The following is a 25,790-nucleotide window of genomic DNA, read 5'->3' as shown; positions in this document are numbered from 1 at the left end:
ATAGAAAAAAAAAGAAAACAAAGAAAAAAAAAAGATTCTCACCACTGGGTCAATTGGCAGCATCATTATGGATGGTGAAGAGATTGAGATTGTTAAGTTTTGGGGTTTTTTTGTTGTTTTTTTTTGAGATTGTTACGTTTTATTTCGTTTGCTTGGCTCCACTCTTGGTACGAGCAGCCAGGAAATTAAGAGACGAATTGCATTTAAAGTCAGCTGTCAGGGACCTCTCCAGAGTACTGAAGAGCAACGACGTCTGGCTGGAGATTAAGGTGCGCCTGATCCAGGCCATACATAGTCTTTGCAATTGCGTGCTAGGCATGAGACTCAGGATGATAGAAAGAGTTGATGTTTTAGAGCTGTGATGTTGGAGAAGAGTGTTGAATATACCATAGACAGCTAGAACAAACAGGTTTGACTTGAAGAGGATGAAATCTGCCTGCTCCTTGAAGGCAAGGATTCTGAAGCTTCGTCTGACATACTTCGGACATGTTGCAAGGAGGGACCAGTCTTTGGAGAGGGACATCATGTTTGGGAGGGTGGAGGAATAGCACAGGAAAGAAGACCCTTGATGTGATGGTTCGATTCAGTGAGTAGGAGTAATGGGAGTAGGTGTGTCAGAGGCAGTGAGGTAGGCACAGAATAGAGCAGTACATAGGGTCGCTATGAGTCTCAAAGCAACTCGATGGCACTAACAACAACAATCAATCTCTAGGTACAATTTATAGCCTCTGAGAAACCCGCTGGGGTACGCTATCAGTGTGTTCCGACTCGACAGCAATGAGTTGTGTTTGAGCCAATTCCGAAAATAAAAATATCAGGTTTTGACTACTGCCAGCGGCTGTCTCAGATTGCAAATTCAAGACCCAGGCAAACAACTCCCACCTGACACAAAAAAGAAGAAAAACTGGCATACAAACGTCTCGCGAGAAGTGTACATTCTTTCCCCCGCCTCCCGCTCCGCGATATTTTGAAGTCCTTCCTTCTCTCTCGTAGGATCTCAGTCTCGCGATCTTTGGCAAGTTCCGTTGGGGAAGATGGCTGCGGCCGAGAGTACCCTTCTCTTCTTGCCGCCGGGGACTTCAGATTGAATATTCCCGGGAAAAGTGGGGACTCCTGGTACCCTGCCTCCCGGGAACTTGAACCAGTTCGGTTCCTCCGCTAGTGGTGGGGAAAGGCTTATCCTTTTTTGTGGCAGACGCGGCCTTCCCCACCGCCAGCATGAAAGCTCAGGGGGAAGCCGAGGGTGAGTGACGGGGAAAGGAGAGGGCGGGACACAACTTAGGGAACCGGCCTCTGCCGGGGACTATTGTCCCATGACCTGTAGACGCCACTCTCTGGAGAGGTCAGAGTCCAGGAGGCAACATTTGGGTGAATTTTAAACTCTGGCCGTGCTTCCCCAAGTCATAGTGGAGTTGTAACTTTGGAGTGATGCGAGAGGCTCCCAACTTTTGTGAAGGTGTTTTTGCTCTACTAGGGGCAGTCATTTTAACCTCAGGACACTTAGAGCTTAAAATTGGGGAAAACCTAAGCGAATAAGTGTAAAACTGCTTTTACTTTGTGCAGGAAACGTCAGAGTAGTGACATGACAAATGATTAAGAGTTGTTTATAACGGAAGTACTGGAAAGGTGTTTTGCCTTGAGAGAAGATGAATGAAGTTTTGTGATATTTAAAGCCAGCATTTGTTCAGAATGGCACAGTGCTCAGGTCTTGTGTTGTTGCATATGTGAATGCTTTAAATTGCATGCTTGTGGTAGCAGAACTGCTCAAAAACAGCTTGACTTTGGAATCTTACCCTGTCCCTCTAAAATTTCAAGCTCCAGTTTAGATACTTCCTTACCATTTTGGACAAAATTCTCTCATAGCGCATTGTATTATCGTTGTTTATTTTCCCCTCTCCCTATTTATTCTAAGCTCTGTAGACTTGTGTACTGTGTCGAATGAGAAACAACTCATAGCTGACTCACCAGTGGGATTACAGAGGCAGTATATACCATGAAGGAGATTGCCCATCTTTATCCTCTGAAGCAGCAGGTGGATTCGAACTGCCTGCCTCCCTTTGGGTTGATAGCACAACTTCTTATCATTATGCCACCAGAGCTCCCTGAGCTCTGAAGACTAGGGACTCGGGTTCATATAGTTCGTGGTACATAACAGTTGCTTTTAAAAAAGTGTTACCGATTTGAAGATCCAAGAAAGAGATTTAGCAGACTTTTCAGGGTAAAGAAGTGTTGTATTTTAAAGAAGGTAAAGATATTCTTAACGACAATGGCATGAAGTAAAATGGAAACTTCGAGTTGTAGGTGCTGTTGAGCCAGTGTCTGCTTATAGTGATCTATAAACTGTCTGCATCTTGCTCTATCCTGTGTCATCCTCATGATCTCTGATATATTTGAGCCTCTTGTTACAGTTACAGTGTTAATCCATCTTGCGAAGGTCTTCCCTTCTCTGATTCTCCACTTTTCTCAGCATGAAGTCCTTTTCCAGGGACCAGCCCCTCCTTGACCATGCCACAGATATTTGAGATGAAGCTTCACCATCTTCGCCTCTAAGGAACACCCTGTGGCACTTCTTTCAAGAAAGAGTTGTTGTTTTGGGTGGTTCATGGGATATTCAGTACTCTTCTCCAACATCACAATTCAAAAACATTGATTCTTATGTCATTCTTATTCATTGTCCAACTTTCAGAGACATAGGAAAGAGCTGAAAGAACCTTTGTATCAAGCACATCTTAGTTTCTAAACTGACATACTTGCTCTTTAGAACTTTGGAGAGGTCCTTTACAGCAGATTTTCCCAGTGTAAGATTTGACTGCTGTTGCCATGGATGTTCATTGTGGACCCGTGAAACTTCATGAGGCATGAGTTTTTGTTACGTTTGTTCATTGCTGTATCTCTAGTGGCTAAAATAATGTTTCAACAAATGAAATCTGAAAATGGAAATTTTTAAAACTTTCCAAGAATCAAATCTTTAAAAGATGATGAGGATGATACTATTGTTATGTGCTGTGGAGCGAGAACTGACTCATGGCTGACCTCCTACAGGGTTTTCAGAGACTATTAGCACAGAAGGAGATTTCCCATCTTTCTCCTGGAGACTATCTGGTGGATTAGAATTGTGTCTTTGAATTGGCACTACAACTCCTTCCCCAAGAAACCACCAGAGCTCCCTAGAAGATGATGAGAGAATTGGAAAAAAGCTGGAATATTGCTTTAGACATCACATTGCTTCAAATTTGATGGATGATATCTTACTCTTCTTTCAGTGCCAATATTCGCAATTATCTTTTCTAAAACACCCCCATCATGAAGATTGTGAACTTATCTTTTAAATTTCAATAATGTAATTTTGCTTTTCAGAGTGTATCTGATTTTGTTTTATTTGATTTGATGGTTATTTCCTTGTTAATTTACCCATATTTCTTATGTCATTTTTTACATAATTTTTTTTTCTCACCCCCAACTACTAGGCAAATTAAGAATTGAAGGCGACTTTGAAGTCATAGGAGATTTACTAACTTAGAAGCCAGTCTTGCCTTTCTTTCAGTTCTGTTGGATAATCATCTTGGTCATAGATCTCTTTTCTGTACATAATTTTAGTTTAAGCTTAAAATGTCTGAATGACTAATAGAGCTTGTTTTCTTTTTCTAATTAATTTTTTGTTGTTGAGAATATATACAGCAGATGACACAGAATGGGACAGGGTTCAGATCTGTCATAAGGTTGCTGTTGAGTTGTACTTGATGGCACTTAACAACTGTAATACGATTTTCAACAGCTTTATGTATAATTCATTGACTTGATTACATTATTTTAGTTGTGCAATCATCTTCATCCTCCTTTGCTGAGTTATCCCTCTCCTTTAACATAAACACTCTGCTCCTTTAAACTTTGTCTGTAATGTTTCAAATGGCTCTTGTTAGTTTGATCCTATGAGCCTGTTTTCTTCATGTTATATTGAGTCAGAACTGACTCATAACTGAACCTACAGTGAGTGGGTTTTCAGAGGCTGTAAATTGCTTGAAAGACGACTGCCTGTCTTTTGTCCCATGGAACAGCTGGTGGATTTGAACCCCATGCCTTTGGATTGGCAAATAGGTTAATGTTTTCACATTGACTATCAAGTAAAATGGAACAAAACAAACAACTGAAAAAACCAAGCCCATGGCCATCAATTTGGTTTCAACTCCTAGCAACCCTCCACTGAGTTTCCAAGGATTTAGATCCTTAGAGGCAAGAATGGTGAGACTTTGTCTCACAGAGTTTGGGCATATTATCAGGTGGAGCCAGAGAAGAGCATTATGCTTGGAAATGTAGAAGATCAGGGAAGGAGAAGATGACCTCAATGAGATGGCTTGACAGTTACTGCAACCAAGGAGATTTTGTGGATCGGCCAGGGTTGGATAGAGTTTCAATCCAGTATACACAGGACTGCTATGAGCTGGAATTACCTACCAATAGCAACAACAAATCTTTACTGGGTGAGAATGCCCATATTTCTCTTATGGAGCTTCTTTTAGTTAGGGTCCTGATTGATATGCATTATTTTACCAGGAAACCTAATTCTTGTAACACAGTATTCAAATATATGGTCTACATAAACAAAGAGCCTCATTACTGGGTGAATTGGCAACACTATGATAGATGGAGAAGAAATGGAAATTGTTAAAAATGTCAGCTTGTTTGGTTCCACAATCAACACTGTAGGCACCAGCAGTCGGGAAATCAAAAGACAAATTATATTAGGAAAATCTATTGTCAGGGACCTCTCCAGAGTGCTGAAAAGTAATGTTGTCAGACTAAGGTGTGCCTGATCCAGGCTATGGTCTTTGAAATTACTTGCTATGCATCAGAGAGCTGGACAATGACTAATGATGACAGAACAATCAATGCCTTTGTGTTGTGGTATTGGAGAAGAATATTGAATTTACCATGGACTCCCAAAAGAACAAACAAGTCTGTTTTGGAGAGTTGCTCTTTGGAGGCAAGGATTTTGAAGCTGTCTCACACACTTTGGTGATATTATCAGGAGTGATCAGTCCTTAGACAATCTTGGAAGCGTAGAACAGCACAGGACAGGAAGAACCTGGAGGAGAGATGGATTGACACCAGTAACTGTGGTAGTGGGGGTAGGCATGTTGGAGACAGTGAGACTGGCTCATGATAGGGCAGGATTCAGAGTTACTATGCATAAGGTCACACATAACAACATAGAAGAACTCTACAGATGCGTTCATGCATATAATGAGATGACTTTGTCACTAAATTGTAGGCTTAGTTATCAACCTAGATTAAAGACAGCTCTTTTGGTGGTTCTTATTAAAATTTTTTTTTTTTTTAAAAATTTTGAATATTGGTGCAACCACTGTGGAAGGTGGTGTGACGCTTTCTCAGAAAGTTGCAGATCGGGAGCTCTGGTGTTCTAGTGGCAAGAAGTTGCACTGCAATCCCAGAGGTATGTGGTTTGAATTCATCAGATGCTCTGCTGGAGAAGGAGGGGCAATCTCCTCCTATACCAGTCAGGTCTGATTTGACGGCACACATACACAAAATAATAAAATTTAAAAAAAAATTGAAAACAAAACAAAAAGTTGCAAATAGAGATACCATTTGACCCAGCAATTCCACTACTGGGAATATACCCCAAAGAGACCATAACTGCCACCCAAGCAGTTATACCCATGTTTTTCAAAGCTTTGTTCACAATAGCAGGGAGTTGGAAACAACCTAAGTGCCCATCAACAAACAAATGCATAGAGAAGCCGTGGTACATTCACACAGTGGAATACTATGCTGCATTGAAAAACAAGGAACTTATGCAATATTATTCAAAATGGGTGACCCTTGTATGCTAGGTGAAGTATCTCAGTCACAAAAGGGCAAACACTACATGGTACCACTGTTGTAAAACAGGACTGACCTAAGGATTGGGGGGAGACTGAGAAAGATGGGTTCAATAATGTATATTGCATTGAAATAGATGTGGGAGAAAACTGTTTAAAAGGGATATTTGATTAGGTATTTTTGCCATGACAGGAGTCCAGAATGAAGGCTGCATAGTGGAGTAGACCTTGGGGGAGGGATTGTAAAACCGTGAAAGAATTTTACTTTTCCAAGAGGGTAGTGTTCGAGGGGGTAGGGCTGGAAGGGGAGAAAAGTGGCAACAATGAATGAATGGAAATCCAGAGTCTGTAAATTTTCATTAAAATGAATAATAAAAAAGTTAAAAAAAAAAAAAACTAAACAATAAACTCTCTTAGTACCAGAAAAAAAATTTAAAAATTTGAATATTAGAAGTTTAAATAGAAAGCCATTTTATTTTATGGTATTCCTTAGGTCAGGCCTGTAATTTGTATCTTCCAATCATTAAAAATATTTTCTGAATTTTGAAGTAAATAGTATTGCAGAATATTTTAACTGATTTCTTAATGTGATAAAATTTTAACAAGAAAAACTAGGAGGACTTGATTAAAGAGTTTCTAATTACATTTTTAATTTATATCATAGAATCAGAAAAGCTGAATAAGATGAGCTCTCTCCTGGAACGGCTCCATGCAAAATTTAACCAAAATAGACCTTGGAGTGAAACCATTAAGCTTGTGCGTCAAGTCATGGTGAGGATTGTGGCGATGTTGAGTTGATAAAGTGGTATGCTTAATTAATTGTTTAATAAGCTAACTTCTCTATGTGGACTTGTTCAAATGACGGTCATTATAGTGTACCTTCAGTTAAAACAATAAGTGAGTATGTGGTGGCTATCAGCCTTAAGAAGAAGGTGTAATTATAAAATTGTGTTAATTTTGAGTACATTGCGATATTTCAGGCAAACGTGCTAAGCTAAGTAAGGTACCTGTAAGGAGCACATTTGTTAGACTGGTGTAAAGAGATTTTTTTCTTCACTTCTCATAAAGTTATTATTTTTTTTTTTTTTAGAAATTTTTTTTTTTATTTTTTATTATTTTTGTGTGCGTGTACCGTCAAATCAGATCTGACTGGTACAGGACGAGATTGTCCCTTCTTCCCCGGCAGAGCATCTGGTGGATTCGAACTGTGCACCTCTGGGATTGTAGTTGCAGCTTCTTGCCACTAGGCCACCAGAGCTCCCCTAAAGTTATTTTTTAATTTAGCAAAACAAGTGCAAAAGGTTTGTTAAGGTAATACAAAGGAGATAATGGTTGGTGAAAGATAGATAGGCAGTGTGGAAGAGTTAAAAAGAAAAGGGGAGAAATAACCTTGAAAGGTCAGGAGTGGACCCCAAACCTTTTGGCAAGCTGCTAGAAGTAGAAGAGTGAGCCCATCAAGTTCTTTTATGCTAATGTTATGTATCTATATTATTAGTAGAGGTTGTGATTCATTCTTAATACAGGTGAACTCTGCCAACCTAATTCTCTACAGATCTAATTGCCCTGATTATTTATCAATATGGTGACTCCTTAGCCAGTTAAGTAGAACGCATGAACCTATCACAAAGCTGGATGTTAAAAATTCATTCATGGGGGGAGGACTGGGCGGGGAGAGAAGTGCAGCAATGAAAGAATGGAAATCCAAAATCTCTGTAAACGTTCATTAAAATTATTAAAAAATTTTTTTTTTAAAAAAAAGTTCATTCATATTGTTCCAGTGGTGAAGCTTAGAATGATAGAAAAACTTGACAATCTCTTTTTTTAATGCGTTGGTGATTATATAGTGGATTACTTTGTAATAATTCATGGATGTAGTCACTTAGAATTTGTCTACCTTTCTGTGTATATATTGTACTTCAGTGAAAATATCGTCTCTGCCCCTTATCTTGGGTCTGTAGTATATTCATTCAGTGTAATAGGTGTTTAAATTAACATACTAAATTGATTTTAGTGTTATAAGACTTTTTCTTTTAGGCTTCACCTAAGTGCTAATTACTTGTATGATTTGGAAAATTAATGATCTCATTTTTCTTCTTTGGAAAATGGAGACATATCTTTATATGTAACTTTGAAAATTTGCTTTTTTATATAATTTTTTTAAGAGTCAAGTCAGAAAGTATATACTGTGTGGTTTCTATAATTGTAGGTTTCTATAAATGTGTGACACACCAGTCCTCTATTGGTGTACCAAAGTTTTGATTTGGTCATTATAGCTTTCCTTGTTTACTTAAACATTTATCTAGGTTTAGAAACCTAGTATTGTTGGTCTCTTGGCCTTAACAACAGACGTTAACTGAAGTATGGTAGATTAACATGTCAATTAAGAAGCTTATTTATTAATTTACAAAAGAGAATTTATCTTGGTGGTTGTGAAGTACCATCACGTATAGCTACCTTTTAGTGGGTTTTCAGAGGCACTAAATTGCACAAGAGGAGGCTGTGCAATTGGAATCAAACTGTTTGCCTTTGTGTTGGTAGTACAGCTCCTTACCACTATGCCACCAGAACATACTGGTACCTATTGCCCAGAGCATCCATTTCTTGATCCAGGGTCTGAGGGAGGTTATTGAGTAATGAGATGATTATTTTTACTAGAAACTTGTTCACTTTCCTGGGGCCTGGAACATTTTTAAACATTCCTGGATAAGATTGAAAAAACTGCCAGGTCTTGTCTTTTGGGAGATGCTTTCATGATAAGGTTAAAAACTTACCAATTCTTTTGTTTTTGGGAGAGTCTTTTGGACTGTTTGTTGGAAAGTATTTAATACAATTGATGTTTGGTTCTATTTCTCAGATAATATGCAAATTACCTTGTTAGATTTGGAATTTGTCAAAACGCCTTTAAAATTTTATAAAGCAGTTATTTCTATAGGATGCTGATTTAATCTGTTGAGTTTTGATTCTCCCTAATTTTTCTTATTTTTGGTACTGTGAATTCCATTTTCTATGTTCAGAGACATGGATGTACAGAGTTACACTATAGATTGATTAGCTTGTTGAGTGAAAAATTAATTTGCTCTGTAACGTTCACCTAAATCCCAATAAAAAAATGAAAAGTTTTAGACAATATTGATACATTAGTACTAGCATAATGTTTCTTTTTATCAGAGGCTATGTTAGTCTTATAAATTTTTATTTGTATTAATGCTTGATATGCAGGAGAAAAGAGTTGTGATGAGTTCTGGAGGGCACCAACACTTGGTGAGCTGTTTGGAGACATTGCAAAAGGCTCTCAAAGGTTTGTAAGCACTCTTGAAATAATATTGATTTTTTTTTTAAATCTTTCAGTTTAAGAAGCACTGTTTTATACTTGAAATATAAATAGAAGGAATTACATTTTCTTTGCTATGTGTTAGTTTGGCTTTTACATAAAGAGTTAAAATGAGCTCTTCAACTTTTGAAGAAAATTATTTTTGGTTCTCTTGGATGTTTGGTAGGGATTTCAGGAGACGTGATTAGCAGTAACTAAAGATAAAGGAAAATTCTCACTTTTTAAACATGATCATATGTTGTATTCGGAAAAACTCAGTAAGATGGACACTGAGATATTTGAAAGAGACTTTTACAATATTTGTGGATATTTTTTTCAGGGTTTGGTGCTCATAATTAGTAATTATTTATTTTTTAAAAAAGATGGAACTATAAATGGGAAATAAAGTATTATTTTCTTTACCTTATCTCAGACAAACAGTTGAGCTGAAGATCTGCTTTATAGGGAGCTCTGCTGGCCTAGTGGCAAAAAGCTGTGCTGCAGTCACAAAGGCATGCTGTTCAAGGCCACCAGCTGCTCTGCGAGAGAAGGATGGGTAGTCTTCTCTCATGCAGTTAACTGCCTCTGAGAACCTGCTCATGGGTCAACCATGGGTCGGTTCTGACTCTGTGGTACACAACGACAACAGCATCTGCTTTAAATTGACTTTGATGTTGTACTTTATTCTATGTTAACAAGATAAATGTGCCCCTTTCTTATATAGAGTCATCCCAAATAAGGGGCAGTGAAAATAGAAGAGTTCATTAATTTTTTCAGAAAGATCCTTTTTTTGACACTTAATAATGCCTAAGCCTCAACTGAGCTTTTCTCATGAGCTTTGTGTATATTATACAGCATCTGCAATTTTTAAAATATATCATGGATTTGGAAAGGCATTTGCTTTCCTTAGGATATTTATATGTTTTTAGAATACAGTTACATGGAGAATCCTTTGTCATTTCCATTTTTGTCCTTTTACAGTAACATCATTACCAGCTATGACTGATCGTTTGGAGTCTATAGCAAGGCAGAATGGGTAAGTCATTTGATAAACTGTTACTGAACTTGGTGTTGACATTAGGTGGCTTTTCATATTTTCTATTAATTTTGTTTTGATTTGTTCCTGCTAGACTGGGCTCTCATCTCAGTGCCAGTGGTACTGAATGTTACATCACGTCAGATATGTTCTATGTGGAAGTGCAGTTAGATCCTGCAGGACAGCTTTGTGATGTAAAAGTGGCTCACCATGGGGAGAATCCTGTGGTATGTGTTGTTGATATTTCACTGGCATCTATGGGACATTAACTTAAAAATGAATGGTTGGGGTTTTAAAAAGCTTGGGTTTAGTTTTTTTCATGAGCCACTGTAAAGATGATAGACTATAATGGCAAAAGCTATGGAATAGATTTTAGACTAATGTGACTTCATCTCTAATGTCATCCTAGGATTTTTCCCAATTGTAAATGTTAGAGTAGCCTTTTTCATTTCATGTTAGCAAACTTGAGTCTCAAATGACCAGCAGGTGCGGAGATGGGAAGATAAAAGAATTCATGGTTCCTACTGGGAGCTCTGGTGGTCGAGTGTTAAGAAACTGCACTGCAATCCCAAAGGCATGCGGTTCTAATCTACCAGATGCACCACTGGAGAAGGATGGACAGTCTCCTCCTGTGTGATTTACTGCTTCTGAAAACCTGCTGTAGGGTCAGCTGGAGGGTTGGTTCTGACTCAGTGGCAAATAACAGTCTTATAAGCATTCATAACCAAATCGGGCAGATAATCTTACACATTGCTAACTTCTCTGAAAAATCTTATAGTAGAAAGAAATGTAAAATACTTTGTAACTAGACAGATGATGTTGATTCTAGGGATGGCATTAAAGAAAGGTCCTAATATATCAACCAAGGAACTGAATGTTTATTCCTTTATAAACTATATATTTTAAATTTTCACCTTAACCCCCATACTTCACAAAGAAGATGATGCTTCTTGAGATTTTTTTTATATTTTATAAAGTGTATCATTAAAAGAGAAAAAATAATTCATGTTCTCAAAGTTGTTAAACTAACTTAATGTCTTAACAAAATTTTTTAATTTCAGAGTTGTCCAGAGCTTGTGCAGCAGTTAAGGTGAGCAAAAGATCTATTCTTTTACATTAACACTGATTTCCAGTATAGCTAGGGTTTAATACTAGTTAGAATTACTTGTCTAATGAACAAATTTTTTCAGATTTTGTAGTTATACTTTGAAAATTGACTTTGCTTGATATCTTACCCTATTCAGTACCTCAAGATTTCTTGCCCTCAGTACTGTTGACTTTTTATATCAGAAAACTCATTGCTAGGGAGCTCTGGTGGCTTAGTGGCAAGAAGCTGCACTGCAATCCCAGAGGTACGTGGTTCAAATCCACAAGATGCTCTGCTGGAGTAGGAGGGGCAATCTCCTCCTGTGCCAGTCAGATCTGATTTGATGGCACATAAAAAAAAATAATAAATTTTTAAAAAAAGTCATTGCTATTATGGAGGTCTGCCTAGTGCATTATAGGGTGAGTAGCAGCATCCTTGACTTCTTACTGTTGATGGTATAGTATTCCTTCTGTTGTAACAATTACAGATGTCTCCAAACATTACTATCATTCTTGGAATGCAAAATTATCCCGATCTAGCCTTAGAAGTACTATGTGGAACAAAAGGAGATAGCACCTAGTTATTAAATCAGAGATGATCTTAAAAAATTGGTTCTGTGTAATGAAAATAATTTTTCTTAATGCAACAGTGAATGAATGGAAATCTAAAATCTCTGTAAACGTTCATTAAAATTAATAATAAAAAATAATGAAACAAATTTATCTCCTTTCAAGGAAAGAAAAATTTATATTAAAGAAGTCAACTCAATCCACTGTCATCTAGTTGGAATCAACTCTTAGCTGACCCTTCAGCAAATTTTCAGAGATATTGAATTGCATGGGAGAAGATTGCCCATCTTTCTCCTGTAGAGCAGCTGGTGAATTCATACTGCCAGAGGCAAGCTGCCTTTGGGCTAGCTGAGCAACTCCTTATCAGCTAGGCCATTGGAGTGCTCTAAATTATCACACACACATTAAAGAGTATGTGTGATAAAGTCTTACCAGTTCTTAGCTACAAGCATAAGTGTGTCTTAATAAGTTTTACAACTTAGCCTTCTCGGTGAGTTTTTTTTTCTTTTTTACTTTTTTAAAATTAATGATAATGAAAGTTTACAGAGACTTAGGGTTTCTAGTCATTCATTATTGCACTTTTCTCCCCGCCTACCCTCTCCCCCCCAAATTCAGTTTTCTTGAAAAGTAAAAGAAGAGCTCTTTCATTGTTATGCAATCCCTCCCACCAAGTCCACTCCACTGTGCAGCCTTCATTCTGGACTCCTGCCATGACAATACCCAATCATATATCATCCCTTTTAAACAGTTCTCTCCCTCATCTGTTTCAGTGCAGTATACATCATTCCTCCCCTCCTTCTCTGCCTTCCCTCAACTCTGATGTCAGTCTTATTTTACATCAGTGGCCCTATGCAATATTTGTCCTTTCGTGACTGAGATATTTAACTCAGCATAATGTCTTCCAGGGTCACCCGTTTTGTATAATATTTCATGAGTTTTTCAATCAGAGCTGCTCTGTCCATTCATTTGTTGATGGGCACTTGAGTTGTTTCCAGCTCTTTGCTATTGTGAACAAAGCTGCAGTAAACATGAGTGTGCATATATCTGCTTGGGTGGCAGTTATGGTTTCTTTCGGGTAAATTCCCAGTATTGGAATTGCTGGGTCAATGGTATTTCTATTTGCAACTTTTTGAGAAAGTGCCATATAGCCTTCCATAGAGCTGCACCATTTTATACTCCCACCAGCAGTGAATGAGGATTCCAGTTTTCTCCTCGCCAGTATTTGATGTTTGCTGTTCTATTAAGTTTTGCTATTCTTACTGGGGTGAGATGGTATCTCATAGTTGTTTTGATTTATATCTCTCTTAGAGCTAGGGATTTTGAACATTTCTTCATGTGTGTGTTTGCCATCTGAATGTCTTTGGTGAAGTGTCTGTTCATATGTTGTGCCTATTTTTTAATTGGGTTATTTACCTTTGTCTTGTTGTGGTACTCTGATTATTTTAACATGCAGTAAATCTGTCACCTTTTAAGAAGTTGTAATCGGTCATAAAAAGGGACCATTTTATAATTTATTGCGTTAACTGTGGCAAAGATAAATTATTATACTCTTTTACAAAGGACCAGTATTCTGGCTTTAAAGTAGATTTAAGGATTCTGATGACAGAGTATTTAAGTGATTGACTACTTTCTAACTGAAAAGCTGGCCATTAGAAACTCACTAATTGCTTATAGAAGAAAAGACCTGGAGGCATAGTCCCATAAAGATTACAGCCTAGGGACTCCTATAGGGCAGTCGTACCCTGTCCTGTAGAGTTTCTATGAGTCAGAATTGACTGCTCAAAACAACGAAATGGAGTAGAGCTCACAGCTGAAACGGTTTGGAAGTAAAACCTTCAGAAAGAAAGTTAAATTTTACACCCTTTTTTTTTTTATAAGCTGACTTTGTATGATGGTAATTTTAAGGAGGGGGGAATATGTATGTGCTTATTTTTTGTATGTTTATTTTAAGCTTTTTTTGTCTGTATGCCATTAAGTGGTCCATAGGTAAATTTAAAAAATATTCCTCCAAAGAGAGAGAATTGTCAAGTTATGTTCATTTTTAAGCTTGCTCACAAGAATACCCATTTAGCCGAAGACTTAAATCCAAGTCTGAGTATCAGGTCCTGGAATGCTAGAGGTCATAGAATGCAAGATGTCCGCATGACAGGCCTGGTTATAGGACTATTTTGGAGTATATGAGGTTTATCTCCATAGTAGCACTCCTGTTCAGTGTGGATCTCTTACCTGTTTTCCAGTGTCCATTTTCCTTTAGCCTCTCTATTGCGAAATACCTATAAGTGTTCTGCGCCCTAGTTTATTTCTCATTGCTATTGTGTTTTTTTCTAAAAAAAGAAATCATTTCCTTGATAACAATCTCAGGAAAAGGATTTATTAAGATAATCTCATTATTTGGTAGCTAATTGGTCTTCTTTTCGACCTCTATACAGTTTATTAGCACCTTCTACAGAAAAATGGAGTTGAGAGAGAAAGTGAAATATTTCTTTTTCTTTTGTACCTTTAATTAACTTTGGATGGAAGAAAAAGATTAAAATTAGTTAAAATCAATTTTATATAGCCATGACTTTTAATAGTTCGGTGTAATTTCTCATGGTAATTATTTGTTATATTCTCCCTTTTTCCTTGAACTTCCTATAGGGAAAAAAATTTTGATGAATTCTCTAAGCATCTTAAGGGTCTTGTTAATCTGTATAACCTTCCAGGAGACAAGTAAGTATTTTTTTATTTTCTTGGGTTTGGGGTAAGGGTGCGAGTTAAATATTAGTATATAGAAGCAGTTCTGTGTTTGAAAATGTGCTGAGTTTTCTGCCCTACCTTATTTGTTTATTTCTATCTTTATTGACAATCTATAACTAAATTTCTGACTTCATATCATTTAAAGATAAATATATAAAGTCTCCATTATTGGATTTTGATATTAAAAGACAAGATTAATCCTTAGACATTTTTAGTTCATTGATTTTTTTTTTTTTAGGTTAAAATGGATTGAATTGTGAAACTGGCTTATCTTTTTTTTAAAAAAAATCCTTTTTATATTATTGGTTTGCTTACAAAGTTTGTATAAATTGCGTTTAACACTGTTCTTCATTCTGGCTTATCATTTTTATTGTTAACTTGCCTGGGATCCTGTTATCTGATTGGATCTTGTAAACAAAAATTATCTTTAATAGATCACTATTGGTTGATTGTTTATTTCTTATATATTTAAATTTGTTCCAGGATAGACTTATTTAGGCTTGTCTTTGTTCTTAACTCTTGTTTTTTATCTACTCTCTAGCAAACTGAAGACTAAAATGTACTTGGCTCTCCAATCCTTAGAACAAGATCTATCTAAAATGGCAATTATGTACTGGTAAGATTGAGTACATCATTGATTTTATGATTTTTTTTTTTTAGGTACTTTGCTTTTCATAATTTTTTTATCCTTATAATTCCTAGGATCCTATTTATACTGTTCTTCTCAAATGCTTGTATTCTATTTCCAGAGTAATAGTATCACTAAGTTACTGGTTGGTATTCCATAGGTCTTCATCATATTACTTATGGAGTACACTTGGAATTGATCCTTTTTTTTTTGAGGTTGATATGTGCTTACTTTTTGCCCACTTACAAAAACAGTTGTTTGGAAGTATTTTAAGACTTAAGATCTGAACCATTTATCAAATTAGGTACTAGAACCTTCAGGGCTTAAATAAAAGTAAACATAGATTATTTGTCTTGCAGGAAAGCAACCAATGCTAGTCCCTTGGATAAGATTCTTCATGGAAGTGTTGGCTATCTCACTCCAAGAAGTGGAGGTACATGCATGCATATTTTGCTGAGTTGACGGTTCATTCCTAATTACTTTCACATTGGGGTAATAAAGATAGCAGTGGTAGAAAACCACCTGTTTATGTGGGCAAGTAACAATTTAAATTTATGTGAAGCAAATTGTTACTTCTATAGTTAGTACTTCTGCTTCTGTCATAACTTATAGACTCCTTTGAAGTATGACACCTCATATCTGTGATGATAATGTCTTGTGTATGGATGTACATTAATGTGGATATTTTTCTCTATTTGAAATTTACCTGATAAAAATGATTAATGGATGTTATTTTTCATAGGCCATTTAATGAACTTAAAGTACTATGCCTCCCCCTCTGACCTGCTGGATGATAAGACTACATCTCCCATCATTTTGCATGAGAATGCTGGTAAGGCTTAACTGTGAAGCAGGGTGGGAGAGGATGGAAGCAGAGGGGTATGGATGTGCAGGGGGTGGGGGGATTAATCACTGGGTAGTACAATTTGATGGGGGGGGGTGAGGGTAATTGAAAGAATTTGTTCAAATTTATATTCGAGGTTTGTAGATAAACTAGTAGGGGGGAAAAACCCCGAAAAAACAAAATTTATTTCTAAGCTCCAAATCAGTATTTTTGTTACATTGTGCATGTGTGTCTATATGTGTGCGTGTGTGTTGTAAATAAACTAGTAGAGAAAAAAGAAAAAAACGAAAAGAATTCCAAAATTTATTTGTAAGCTCCAAGTCAGTATTTCTGTCACATTGTGTGTGTGTGTGTGTGTGTGTGTGTGTGTGTGTGTGTGTGTAATAACAACAGGTAAAAGAGGAATTAAAGGAGAGGTTTGTAGTCCTGGTTGAAAGAGATTCTCCATCTCCTTTCTGTAATGTCTATTTTAAAAGATTTATTAACTTGTTCTTTTTCTGACTAATTAAAACATTTGAGCTTTAAAATATTTACATATAATAGCCTTTTGCTAGTTTTACAACCCAAGAATTTTTTTCTCAAAGATCTAGAAGCCATTTCTCTGAAATATAATCAGTCAAGAAACGTAGTATATACCTAATCTTTTAGGATAAGAGCCTAAATTCCAATTTCAAACAACTCTAGTCATGAGTATAGGAGCTCTGATGGCTCAGTGGTAAGGAATTGCACTGCCAACCCAAAGGTAGGCAGCTCCTTCATGGGAAAAAGATGGGCAGTCTCCTCCTTTGTAATTAACTACCTCTGAAAACCCACTGGAGGGTCAACTATTAGTCACTTTTAACTTGATACATAGCAACAACAACTAGTCATAAAAGTGGGAGAGATTTTTTTTCCTTTTGGATAAAGACAGCAGATACAGGGTAACTCAATTGCTAGGTGAATTGGGATAATATAGCAACAAAAAGGAAAGAATCCTGGTGACTCGGTGGACTGGTGAAGCATTAGACTGCAAACTGGAAGGCTGATAGTGCATAATAATCGCCAGCTGCTTTATGGGAAAAAATGCTTGTGTAAAGATATAAAGCCTTGGAAATCCTATGGGATAGTTGTACTCTGGAACCAACTCATCTGCAGTTGTATGATAAGGGGTCCCTACATAGCACAAATGGTTAAATGCTTATACTAGGTGAAAGGATGGCAGTTCAAAGCCTCTTGGGCTCTTCAGAAACAGACCTGGTGATCTCGGTCACATCCTTGAAAAATGTAAGGAGCAATTCTCTGCACCTGAGAGTTCACCATAAGTTGGAATCGAGTAACAACATCATATGTGATAAATGGTGGTGTCAAGGCCTCTTACTTAATGACTTCTTGTTTTTAGGTGCTGTTGAATCTAGTATGATTAATAGTGACCCTATGAACAATAGATCTAAACCTTGTCTTTCCTGTGCCATCATAATTTTTGACACCCTTGAGCCCATTGCTTCAGTCACTGTTTAGGGTCCACGGTTCCAGGCATGCAGGTTCCCTCTCCAAGGAGTAACTTCTAGCAATATGCTCAATGCATGTGAAATGATGCTTCGTCATCTTTGTTTCAGAGGAGCATTCTGACTGCGCTTTTTCCAAGATACGTGTGTGTGTGTGTGTGTGTGTGTGTGTGTGTGTGTGTTCTTTTGATAGTCCATGGTATATTCAGTACTCTTCTCCAGTACCACAGAACAAAGGCATCAATTTTTCTGTTACTGTCTAATTCTCAGATGCATTGCAAATGATGGGAAAAAGGCATGGCTTGAATCAGGTGCACTTTAGTTTTTGAACATGTATCAAAGGGTCCCTGGGTGAAACAAATGATTTGTTCTTCTCTACTCACTTAAAAGTTGGCAAGTCAAACCTGTCCAGCACCACTATGGAAGAAATGCTTCATGATCTGTTTCAGTAAAGATAATAGTCATGAAAGCCCTGTAGAGCAGTTCTACCCTGTATCCTGAGTCGCCATGCTTGGTATGGATTTAGTGGGAATAAGTTTGGGTTTTTTGATCTAATATAGTAGATGAAATTTCTTTACATAGAAACTCACAAAAATAAGATTGTATATTGAAGAGTTGTGGCCAGAGGCTTGCAGGAATCTCTCCTGGTATATTCTTAAGAACATTGCTTCGGTATTTGCTAACTTAGTGTTTGTGGCAACTTTAAAGACAATACCTGTTGGGAATAGTGAGGATTAACTCTGTATTTGTAAGATAGACTAGAAAGGCTTGACAGTCTTCTTGTGAAAATCAGCACATGAAAAACCATGAAAGGATCATAACATTTCAGTCTTGCTGTGCATAGGGCTGTCATGAATCACGCTAGCTCGATGTCAGCTAACAAAGCCACCACCCAGGGCTTAGTCATACAAACTTGCACACATTTGTGCTATTTATATACATATACATATATATGTGTGTGTGTGTGTGTGTGTGTGTGTGTGTTTTTCAAGTGTGCATATATATTCCAAACCATTAAGGAGCTTGATGACTAACTAAAAGTTAGAGATTCATGTTAGCCCAGAAAACAGTGGAAATATAAGTCTGAGAACCTATTTCTGAAAAATCAGTCATTGACAGCTTTATGGAACACAATTCTTCTCTGACACATACAGGATAACCATCAGTTAGAACCATCTTTATGGTAACTTTGTACACACATGTACATCCATTCCATAAACCTGTTGTATTGAGTTGACTCCAACTCAGCGGCCCTATAGGATGTAATAGACGTTTCCAGGGTCTTTACAAAAGTCAACTGCTAAATTGTTACCCCAAAAGTGACCTACAGGTTTGAACTGCTGACCTTTGAGTAACTACTGAGTATGTTAACCCTTGTACCACCTGGGTTTATGCATATGTGAGTGTGCATAATGGTAATGTTACAGGTTATTGAGTTGATTTTTATTCACCGTGACCTCGTATGACAGCAGAACTGCCCTTACATGGTTTTCTAGTCTGTAATTCTAATGGGAAGAACAGATCACTAGGTCTTTCTCTTGGAGATGTGCTGGATGGATCTGAACTGCTAACTTTTCAGATAGTCTACATATATTTACACACATAAACAGATACAGTAACATAACCAGGCATATATAACAGCTTAATGCTTTTGAATGTATAAGTCATTAAATGAATAAAAGAAAGTTCAAGTCAGGCCTTCTGACTTGAACTCATCAGCTTTACTCCATTATTTCAGTAGTTAGAAAATTGACTAGCAGTGAACTCTATTTTTTAAGTTTTATTTGAATTTTGATATGTCATATGATAATGAGAAATGATCTAATAACAGTATATGGTTGGTTCCCTTGTAACATTAATCATTAAATCTCTTCAGTAATCAGTTTCATTAACTGTGTTCTGAAGTTGGAGAAGATAAGTGTTTCTTAATAATCAGTCTTAAAAAACTTTTTTTTAAGAGAAAAAGAAACCCCAACTTTTTTTCACTTAGCATCCATTATTTTCTGTGCTTTGCTTTACTTACTGATAAAATGAATTGCTGGTTGGTTAGAAAGGAAACTTTCCACATTTCTAAATTAAATAAGTGTTTGAGTATACGATGTAGTCTTTATGGTTGCACTGTTAATGCAAAGATGGAATCTGTCTCCCAGTTCAAGTATACCTGTCATTCAGAAGGAGACTGATAAGGAATCTCCTTTTAGGCCTTTTTATAGCCTTAGAAACATTATGGAGGGTCACCTATGAGTTGATTCTGATTTGATAGCAATGAGAGAGATGCTTGGAAGAAAGGAAATCATTGGCGAAGATTAAGATATTCAAGGAGATGGATTGATAAGGATTGCAACGATGACCTTGTGCACAGCAGAAATTGTGAGGAAAGGATAGGGTTTCATTCGATTGTACTTAGGACCTCTGTGAATTGGAGCCAGTTCAAGAATACTTAATCACAATAATAAAATCTTTCACTATCGTGCATATTCATTTTTTTAAAAAAATGTTGAGAGTTCCATAATTTATGTGACTTTGGAGAATACCCTCTATCTTTCTTATTCCTAGTTCCTCGATCTTTGGGCATGAATGCATCAGTGACAATTGAAGGAACATCTGCTATGTACAAACTCCCAATTGCACCATTAATTATGGGGTCACATCCAGTTGACAACAAGTGGTATGTTAAATGTAATTCTAGGGTGGCGAGTCCATTTTCGCTTTCAACTTTACTGTTAAATAGGTGTTACTTGGTTCTTCCCTTACTTGAATTTCTAGAGATTGACTTTTTGTATTATCTGTGTAACCTCCCTTTTGTTCATTTTCTATTTGAATCTTTAAACACTGCTTAAAGAAGTGCCAGCCTTGAGAGAGAAGGCAGATAACTGCTTATTTCTCTGGTGTAGTGATTACTCCCCTATATTTTATGGGGCTTGCACTAATGGTTTGGGGTTATTTTGTAATAACTAGAGACCATACTTCTGGATAAATATTTGATTAAATACCTCAGGATTAAAAAAACGGGATTTTTTTAATTATGGGAAGGAAGTTAAAAACTGAGCTTTGTGTCTGTGGTATATATGTATCTAAGGATGGGTGTTTGAATTTTTAATTTTTATATACTCATAATCCAACACTTCCCCTTTTTGTTGAAGGACCCCCTCCTTCTCCTCAATCACCAGTGCCAACAGTGTTGATCTTCCTGCCTGTTTCTTCTTGAAATTTCCCCAGCCAATCCCAGTATCTAGAGCATTTGTTCAGAAACTTCAGAACTGCACAGGTGGGTTTACAACACCAGGAGATAACAATTACTTGTTGTATATTGAAAAGGAAAATTAATATTCCTCTTATTTTAGACCTCTCGTAGCCCTCAAAGAAACACAGGTAGGTAGATGTCCTTATGACTTATACTAGTAAATGCCTAGTAAGTACTTTGGAATAGGTGAGTGAATGAATGTGGACATTTCCAAGAGAAACAGGAGCTCTCAATACTTTGCTCTTAAGGTGACCATTATCCTGATCTTTGTTTCTTTAGGAATTCCATTGTTTGAAACTCAACCAACTTATGTACCTCTTTATGAACTGATCACTCAGTTTGAGTTATTAAAGGACCCTGATCCTATACCTTTGAATCACAATATGAGATTTTATGCGGTAAGTAAGACCCTATTAAGGTTCCTTTGTGGTATAAACAGTTTTTATTCGTCTGCTAATCAAATAGTTGATATTTTTTTAACAGATGTAAGCTATTTATTGAATATTTGCCACCAAATACTGTTAAATATATTATCTTGCAGGATATTGCTTTCAAGTTAAAATGTCAGAAACAAACACCACTATTTACAATTCTTTTAAAGAATGTTATATAATGTCACATTAAGGTGTAAATTCTCTTGGCTTATAATTCTTAAAAGAATGATAATAGCACAAGAGATGCAAAATCTTCAGTGTGAGATTATGATTAAGCTACATTTTACAAAAATATGGTGTAAGATGGCAATAATCCAATTCAACATCCTGGATTAGGTCCCTTCAGCAGGGACTGATAATTTATACAAACTTTCAAATTTACAAATAAAGGCAGTTCAATACTGCCAGTGAGAAGTATGTATCTCTTAACATATACAACTTTCAGGCCACAGTTTTGAAGGTCTGAAGTATCAAGTCGGTTTGATGAATTAGTAGGTTGCCACTTAAAAACACATTTATTGCCTTGCCATCTTTAAAATAGGGTTCAGAGTATCACTGAAGCTTTTGGAGTACTTTACAAATTCTTTCTTTTGATGTTCAAGTGCCTGGTGATTCTGGTATTGGTATTTCTTGAAGACATTATTCACTGGATCAAGTAGTTCTTTTATTGCACTAGCTATATCCTTGATTGTCTGCAAAAACCGCATTCGGTCATTGATCTCATCTGGGATCTTACTGAGAATTTAAGTTCCTGCACCTTTTCATTTAGGTCGTGGAATTCGAGTTCTAGTTGTTCAATCATATGTTCTTCTACGTCATCAGCTGCCATATGGAGAAGGGACTCTGATGTTAACGCCTACACTTTTTTTCTCTAAAATTTTCATAATGATGTCTTGTGTGAGACCTGGATTTTCTTTTTCAGCCTTAATGAAAGCTGCTCTCAGTGTCTGAGCTGCAGACAGGTTAACTTCTTCTAGCTCATTAAACTCAGGATACATAACTGTGTAGAGAGGCATAGAAACCAGGGAAGTGGTCTCAGCTTCATTCTTCGTCTCTTTCATTGTCATCCTCATTCAAAAGCCAACTACAGGAGAAAAAGAAGTGCTAAAATGCAGAGGAATCTTCATTCACTGCAGTGTTTCTTCCCTTTTTTATGACAAAAGAGTGGGGCATGGGACATATACTGACTGGCAGCCAGGACCCTGACTCCACTTCTCACCTTTGGAACCCTCTCCAACTCCCAGATCAATTCACTCTGGCGATGCCAGAAGGACCCCAATAGTTGATATTTTAAACCACCCAGTGGTGACATAAAAATAAGACCTGGCAATCTGTTTTCATAAAGATTATTACTAGTAAATTCCCAAAATTACAACTAATAACTAATAAAATCCTAAAATTACAACCAATGAATGACTTAAGAGTTACTGTGCAAAGGGGAGGCCTGTGAAAGTCAAATGTTACAGGTTGTAACTGGATTTAAAATCAGACTTTTCCTTTATCAGATTATTGAGATCAGATCATTTTCTTTTGGAATACTGGTGCCATTTGCTCATTCAGGTCAGAGATTGTCAGAATCTTTGGAAAACCTGAAGAAAGAGGGAATGAGCTTTCAAAGTGGCAGTCTATTTCCTTATAAGTGAATTTTAAGAATTCCTATTTCTTTACTTTCAAATATCATGGGTTTATAATCTGGAAAGGTCTTAAAATACATGCACAGAAGAATCTTTTAGAGCATATAAAGTATGGAAGGCTCTTTAAAGTCTCATATAGACTGAAAATTATTTGAATGTTTGAAGACAATGTAGATCAAAATTGCAATTGCCTAATTTTGATTTCATTATAATGATGTAAGTAAGGTTGGATTTATTTTCAAAGTAATAGATTTGATTGCTTTGAAAGGGATCATACTTAAAAGACCTCTGTTAGATTGGGAGAAGAATGTGGAACAAAACTCAGAATCATAAAGACCAACCTACCGGAGTGATAGAGATTGGTGGAAACTCCTGAAATTACGACCCTTCAAGCCTGAAAGTGAAATTACGTCCCCTTACTCAAGTTTGAGCCGAACAGTAGACAGGTCTATAGACTCATTAGGGAGCTCTTGTGTGTAATTTGTAGGGAGTCACTACTAAGTCAAAGGTAGTGGTTCTCTTGACAGTTAGAATCCACCAATCAATGGGGAAAAGTTGAGCAGCCCCCTCCCGCGTGATTAACAGTAAACTTACTGGAAGGTTAGCTCTCAGTTCCAACATGAGGGCAATGTGTGTGTGAGTGTATATAGAAGATGATTAATATAAAAGATGGTGACTGATGTAGGGGTAGCAATACGTAATCTCCACTAACTAAAAAGGAGAACTGTCCATATACAGCATCAGCAGTACAAAACTGATTCTTATGGCGTCAGGTATGCATCCACACTCCTGCATCTACTTCTGCTACTGATTCTAATGCCGACCCACTCATTAGGACTCTTGCTGCTGTCCTGGATCCACTAATCTATTGTAGTGACCACACAGAATTTACAGATAATAATTACGGGGATTATTAGAGAAGTTAACAGGTTATAATTTAGGTTGGAAACAGAATACAGTTCTTCAGTCAGTACAGCTTCTCTAGCATACTTGCAGGCCCTGTTATCTTAAACTTCACGGCTCTGGTCCAGTGTTAAAAAGATTTCTTAGTCCTGTCAATTATGACATCTCCCTTAGCTCTCTTGTAAACCTGGGTTAAGGAACTCAGCTCAGGCTGTGTGAAGTGGCAGTTAAAGTTCACCTCTTCTATTGGTCTCTGGTTCTCCATTACCACTGCTGATGCTGGTCTAGTGCAGGTCCCAGTCTGTATCTGACTTGAAGGAATCTCTGCCTCAAATCGAAGGGATAGGAAAAAGGATGAATGTAAACAGGTGTGGGAAGGGTGCTGTTACAATATGGGAATTTTAATCATTGTCTTGAAACAATGTGTCTGAATTGTTTAATGGAACAAATTTATAATTTTCATATGAATAATAAAAAGAGAATACCCACTTCCATAGAGTCAGTTGTGATTTTAGGTGACCCACCATTGAGTTTCCAAGGCTAGGGTTCTTTATTAGAGGAGACTGTTCATCATCCTTCTTCTTTTTTTATTATTGTGTGTGTGTGTGTGTGTGTGTGTGTGTGTGTGTGTCCAGAGTGAAGGCTGCAAAGTTGAGTGGACTTGGGGGGAGGGATTGCATAATAGTGAAAGAGTTTTACTTTTCAAGGAGAGGAGTTAATGGGGGAGGGGGTACACAGGGAGAAAAGTGAAACAATGAACAGATGGAAACCCTAAGTCTCTAAATTTTCATTAAAATTAATATTTTTAAAAAAAGACATAGTGCATAATGTCACTGTTATAAAAGAGGACTGAAATAGGGGCTGGGGGAAGACTGAGAAAGTGGGGATAAATAACGTATACTGCATTGCAACAGATGAGGGAGAAAATTGTTCATCCTTTTTTTGAGGCATGGCTGGTGTATTTGAACCATGGACCTTTAAGTTAGCCAAGATGTAATGGTATGCCATTAGAGTTCCTTAAAAACTTATTAATTGGCTGTAATCTCAAAGGCATGTGGTTCAAATCCACCAGATGCTCCACTGGAGAAGGAGGGACAATTTCCTCCTGTGCTCATTGGATCTGATTCAGTGGCAGACAACAAGAAAAATAATTACTAAATGAAAGCTTTGAATTTTCACTGACGGCTCAAAGTCTTTCACAGTTTTGTTTTTTTTTCCTTTTTTCAGTATTGTATAAGATGAAAGCTTAGGATCAGGGTCTCATGGGATAGTTAATTGACATTGCTCATAAAGTATATGTTCTACATCCTAGTGCATTGAGTGCTGTCTGGAGTCATAATAGCTTATAAGCTGTCATCTTAACTACATTTATTGGTTGTATACAGCATGTCAAGTTAGGTTCCTATTTGCGCCACCAATTATTCAATGAAACTGGTTACATTTTTTACAATATGTCATCATCCTTGTTTATTTCATCCTGATTGTACTATATTCACACTTGTTATGCATCAGAGAGTTGGACAGTGACTAGGGAGGATAGAAGTAGAATTGACGCCTTTGAGCTGTGGTGCTGGAGAAGAGTATTGAATGTACCATGGACTGCCAAGAAAACAAACATATTCATCCTATAGAGGGTTAAACCAGGCTGCTCTTTGGAGGCAAGGATTTTGGGGCTTCGCCTGACATACTTTGGACATGTTGTAAGGAGAGACAGGTCTTTTTTTTTTTTAAAAAAGGATGATTTATGTTACATAGAATTTAACCAACAGTTAAAGGAAATGAAGTATAACAACGCTAAGAATTTCACAGAAAAGATTAATACATCCATTTTGGTGTCATACTGTTCTTTTCAAAGACAAAGGATGCACATGAAGTTTCTCGTAAGAAAACGGTAGCGAATATTTAGTGCAGAGACATTTTCACTGCTGGTGGTCCAAATGATATGGTAACTTGAGTTTTTTAGAAATACTCAAAATCATTTGTCCTACTTTGATTGTCAGTATGTATTTTTTTTTCATTCTCTTTTTTTTTTTTTTTTTTT

The 25,790-nt window shown here is 36.9% G+C and overlaps 1 protein-coding gene and 1 pseudogene across 1 annotated transcript in view; one reads left to right on the top strand and one right to left on the bottom strand.

Moving 5' to 3' along the window:
• Window positions 1-1,005: 1,005 nt before the first annotated feature.
• Window positions 1,006-25,790, top strand: part of MED1 (mediator complex subunit 1) — a 36,650-nt gene continuing 11,865 nt past the window's right edge. The window contains exons 1-13 of the mRNA XM_006889380.1: window positions 1,006-1,243; window positions 6,505-6,611; window positions 9,060-9,138; window positions 10,132-10,186; window positions 10,281-10,413; window positions 11,248-11,276; window positions 14,480-14,551; window positions 15,120-15,194; window positions 15,566-15,639; window positions 15,949-16,038; window positions 20,091-20,202; window positions 20,678-20,802; window positions 21,058-21,176. Coding sequence (XP_006889442.1) covers window positions 1,219-1,243; window positions 6,505-6,611; window positions 9,060-9,138; window positions 10,132-10,186; window positions 10,281-10,413; window positions 11,248-11,276; window positions 14,480-14,551; window positions 15,120-15,194; window positions 15,566-15,639; window positions 15,949-16,038; window positions 20,091-20,202; window positions 20,678-20,802; window positions 21,058-21,176 — 1,095 coding nt within the window. The 5' untranslated portion in view covers window positions 1,006-1,218. The remainder of the gene's footprint in view (window positions 1,244-6,504; window positions 6,612-9,059; window positions 9,139-10,131; window positions 10,187-10,280; window positions 10,414-11,247; window positions 11,277-14,479; window positions 14,552-15,119; window positions 15,195-15,565; window positions 15,640-15,948; window positions 16,039-20,090; window positions 20,203-20,677; window positions 20,803-21,057; window positions 21,177-25,790) is intronic.
• On the bottom strand, window positions 21,654-22,285 carry LOC102863102 (annotated as a pseudogene).

Source organism: Elephantulus edwardii, unplaced genomic scaffold (genome assembly GCF_000299155.1).
Source record: "Elephantulus edwardii isolate Elephantulus edwardi_28Jun2011 unplaced genomic scaffold, EleEdw1.0 scaffold00077, whole genome shotgun sequence".
Lineage (NCBI taxonomy): Eukaryota > Metazoa > Chordata > Mammalia > Macroscelidea > Macroscelididae > Elephantulus > Elephantulus edwardii.
This window is presented reverse-complemented; position numbering and strand designations above follow the sequence as displayed.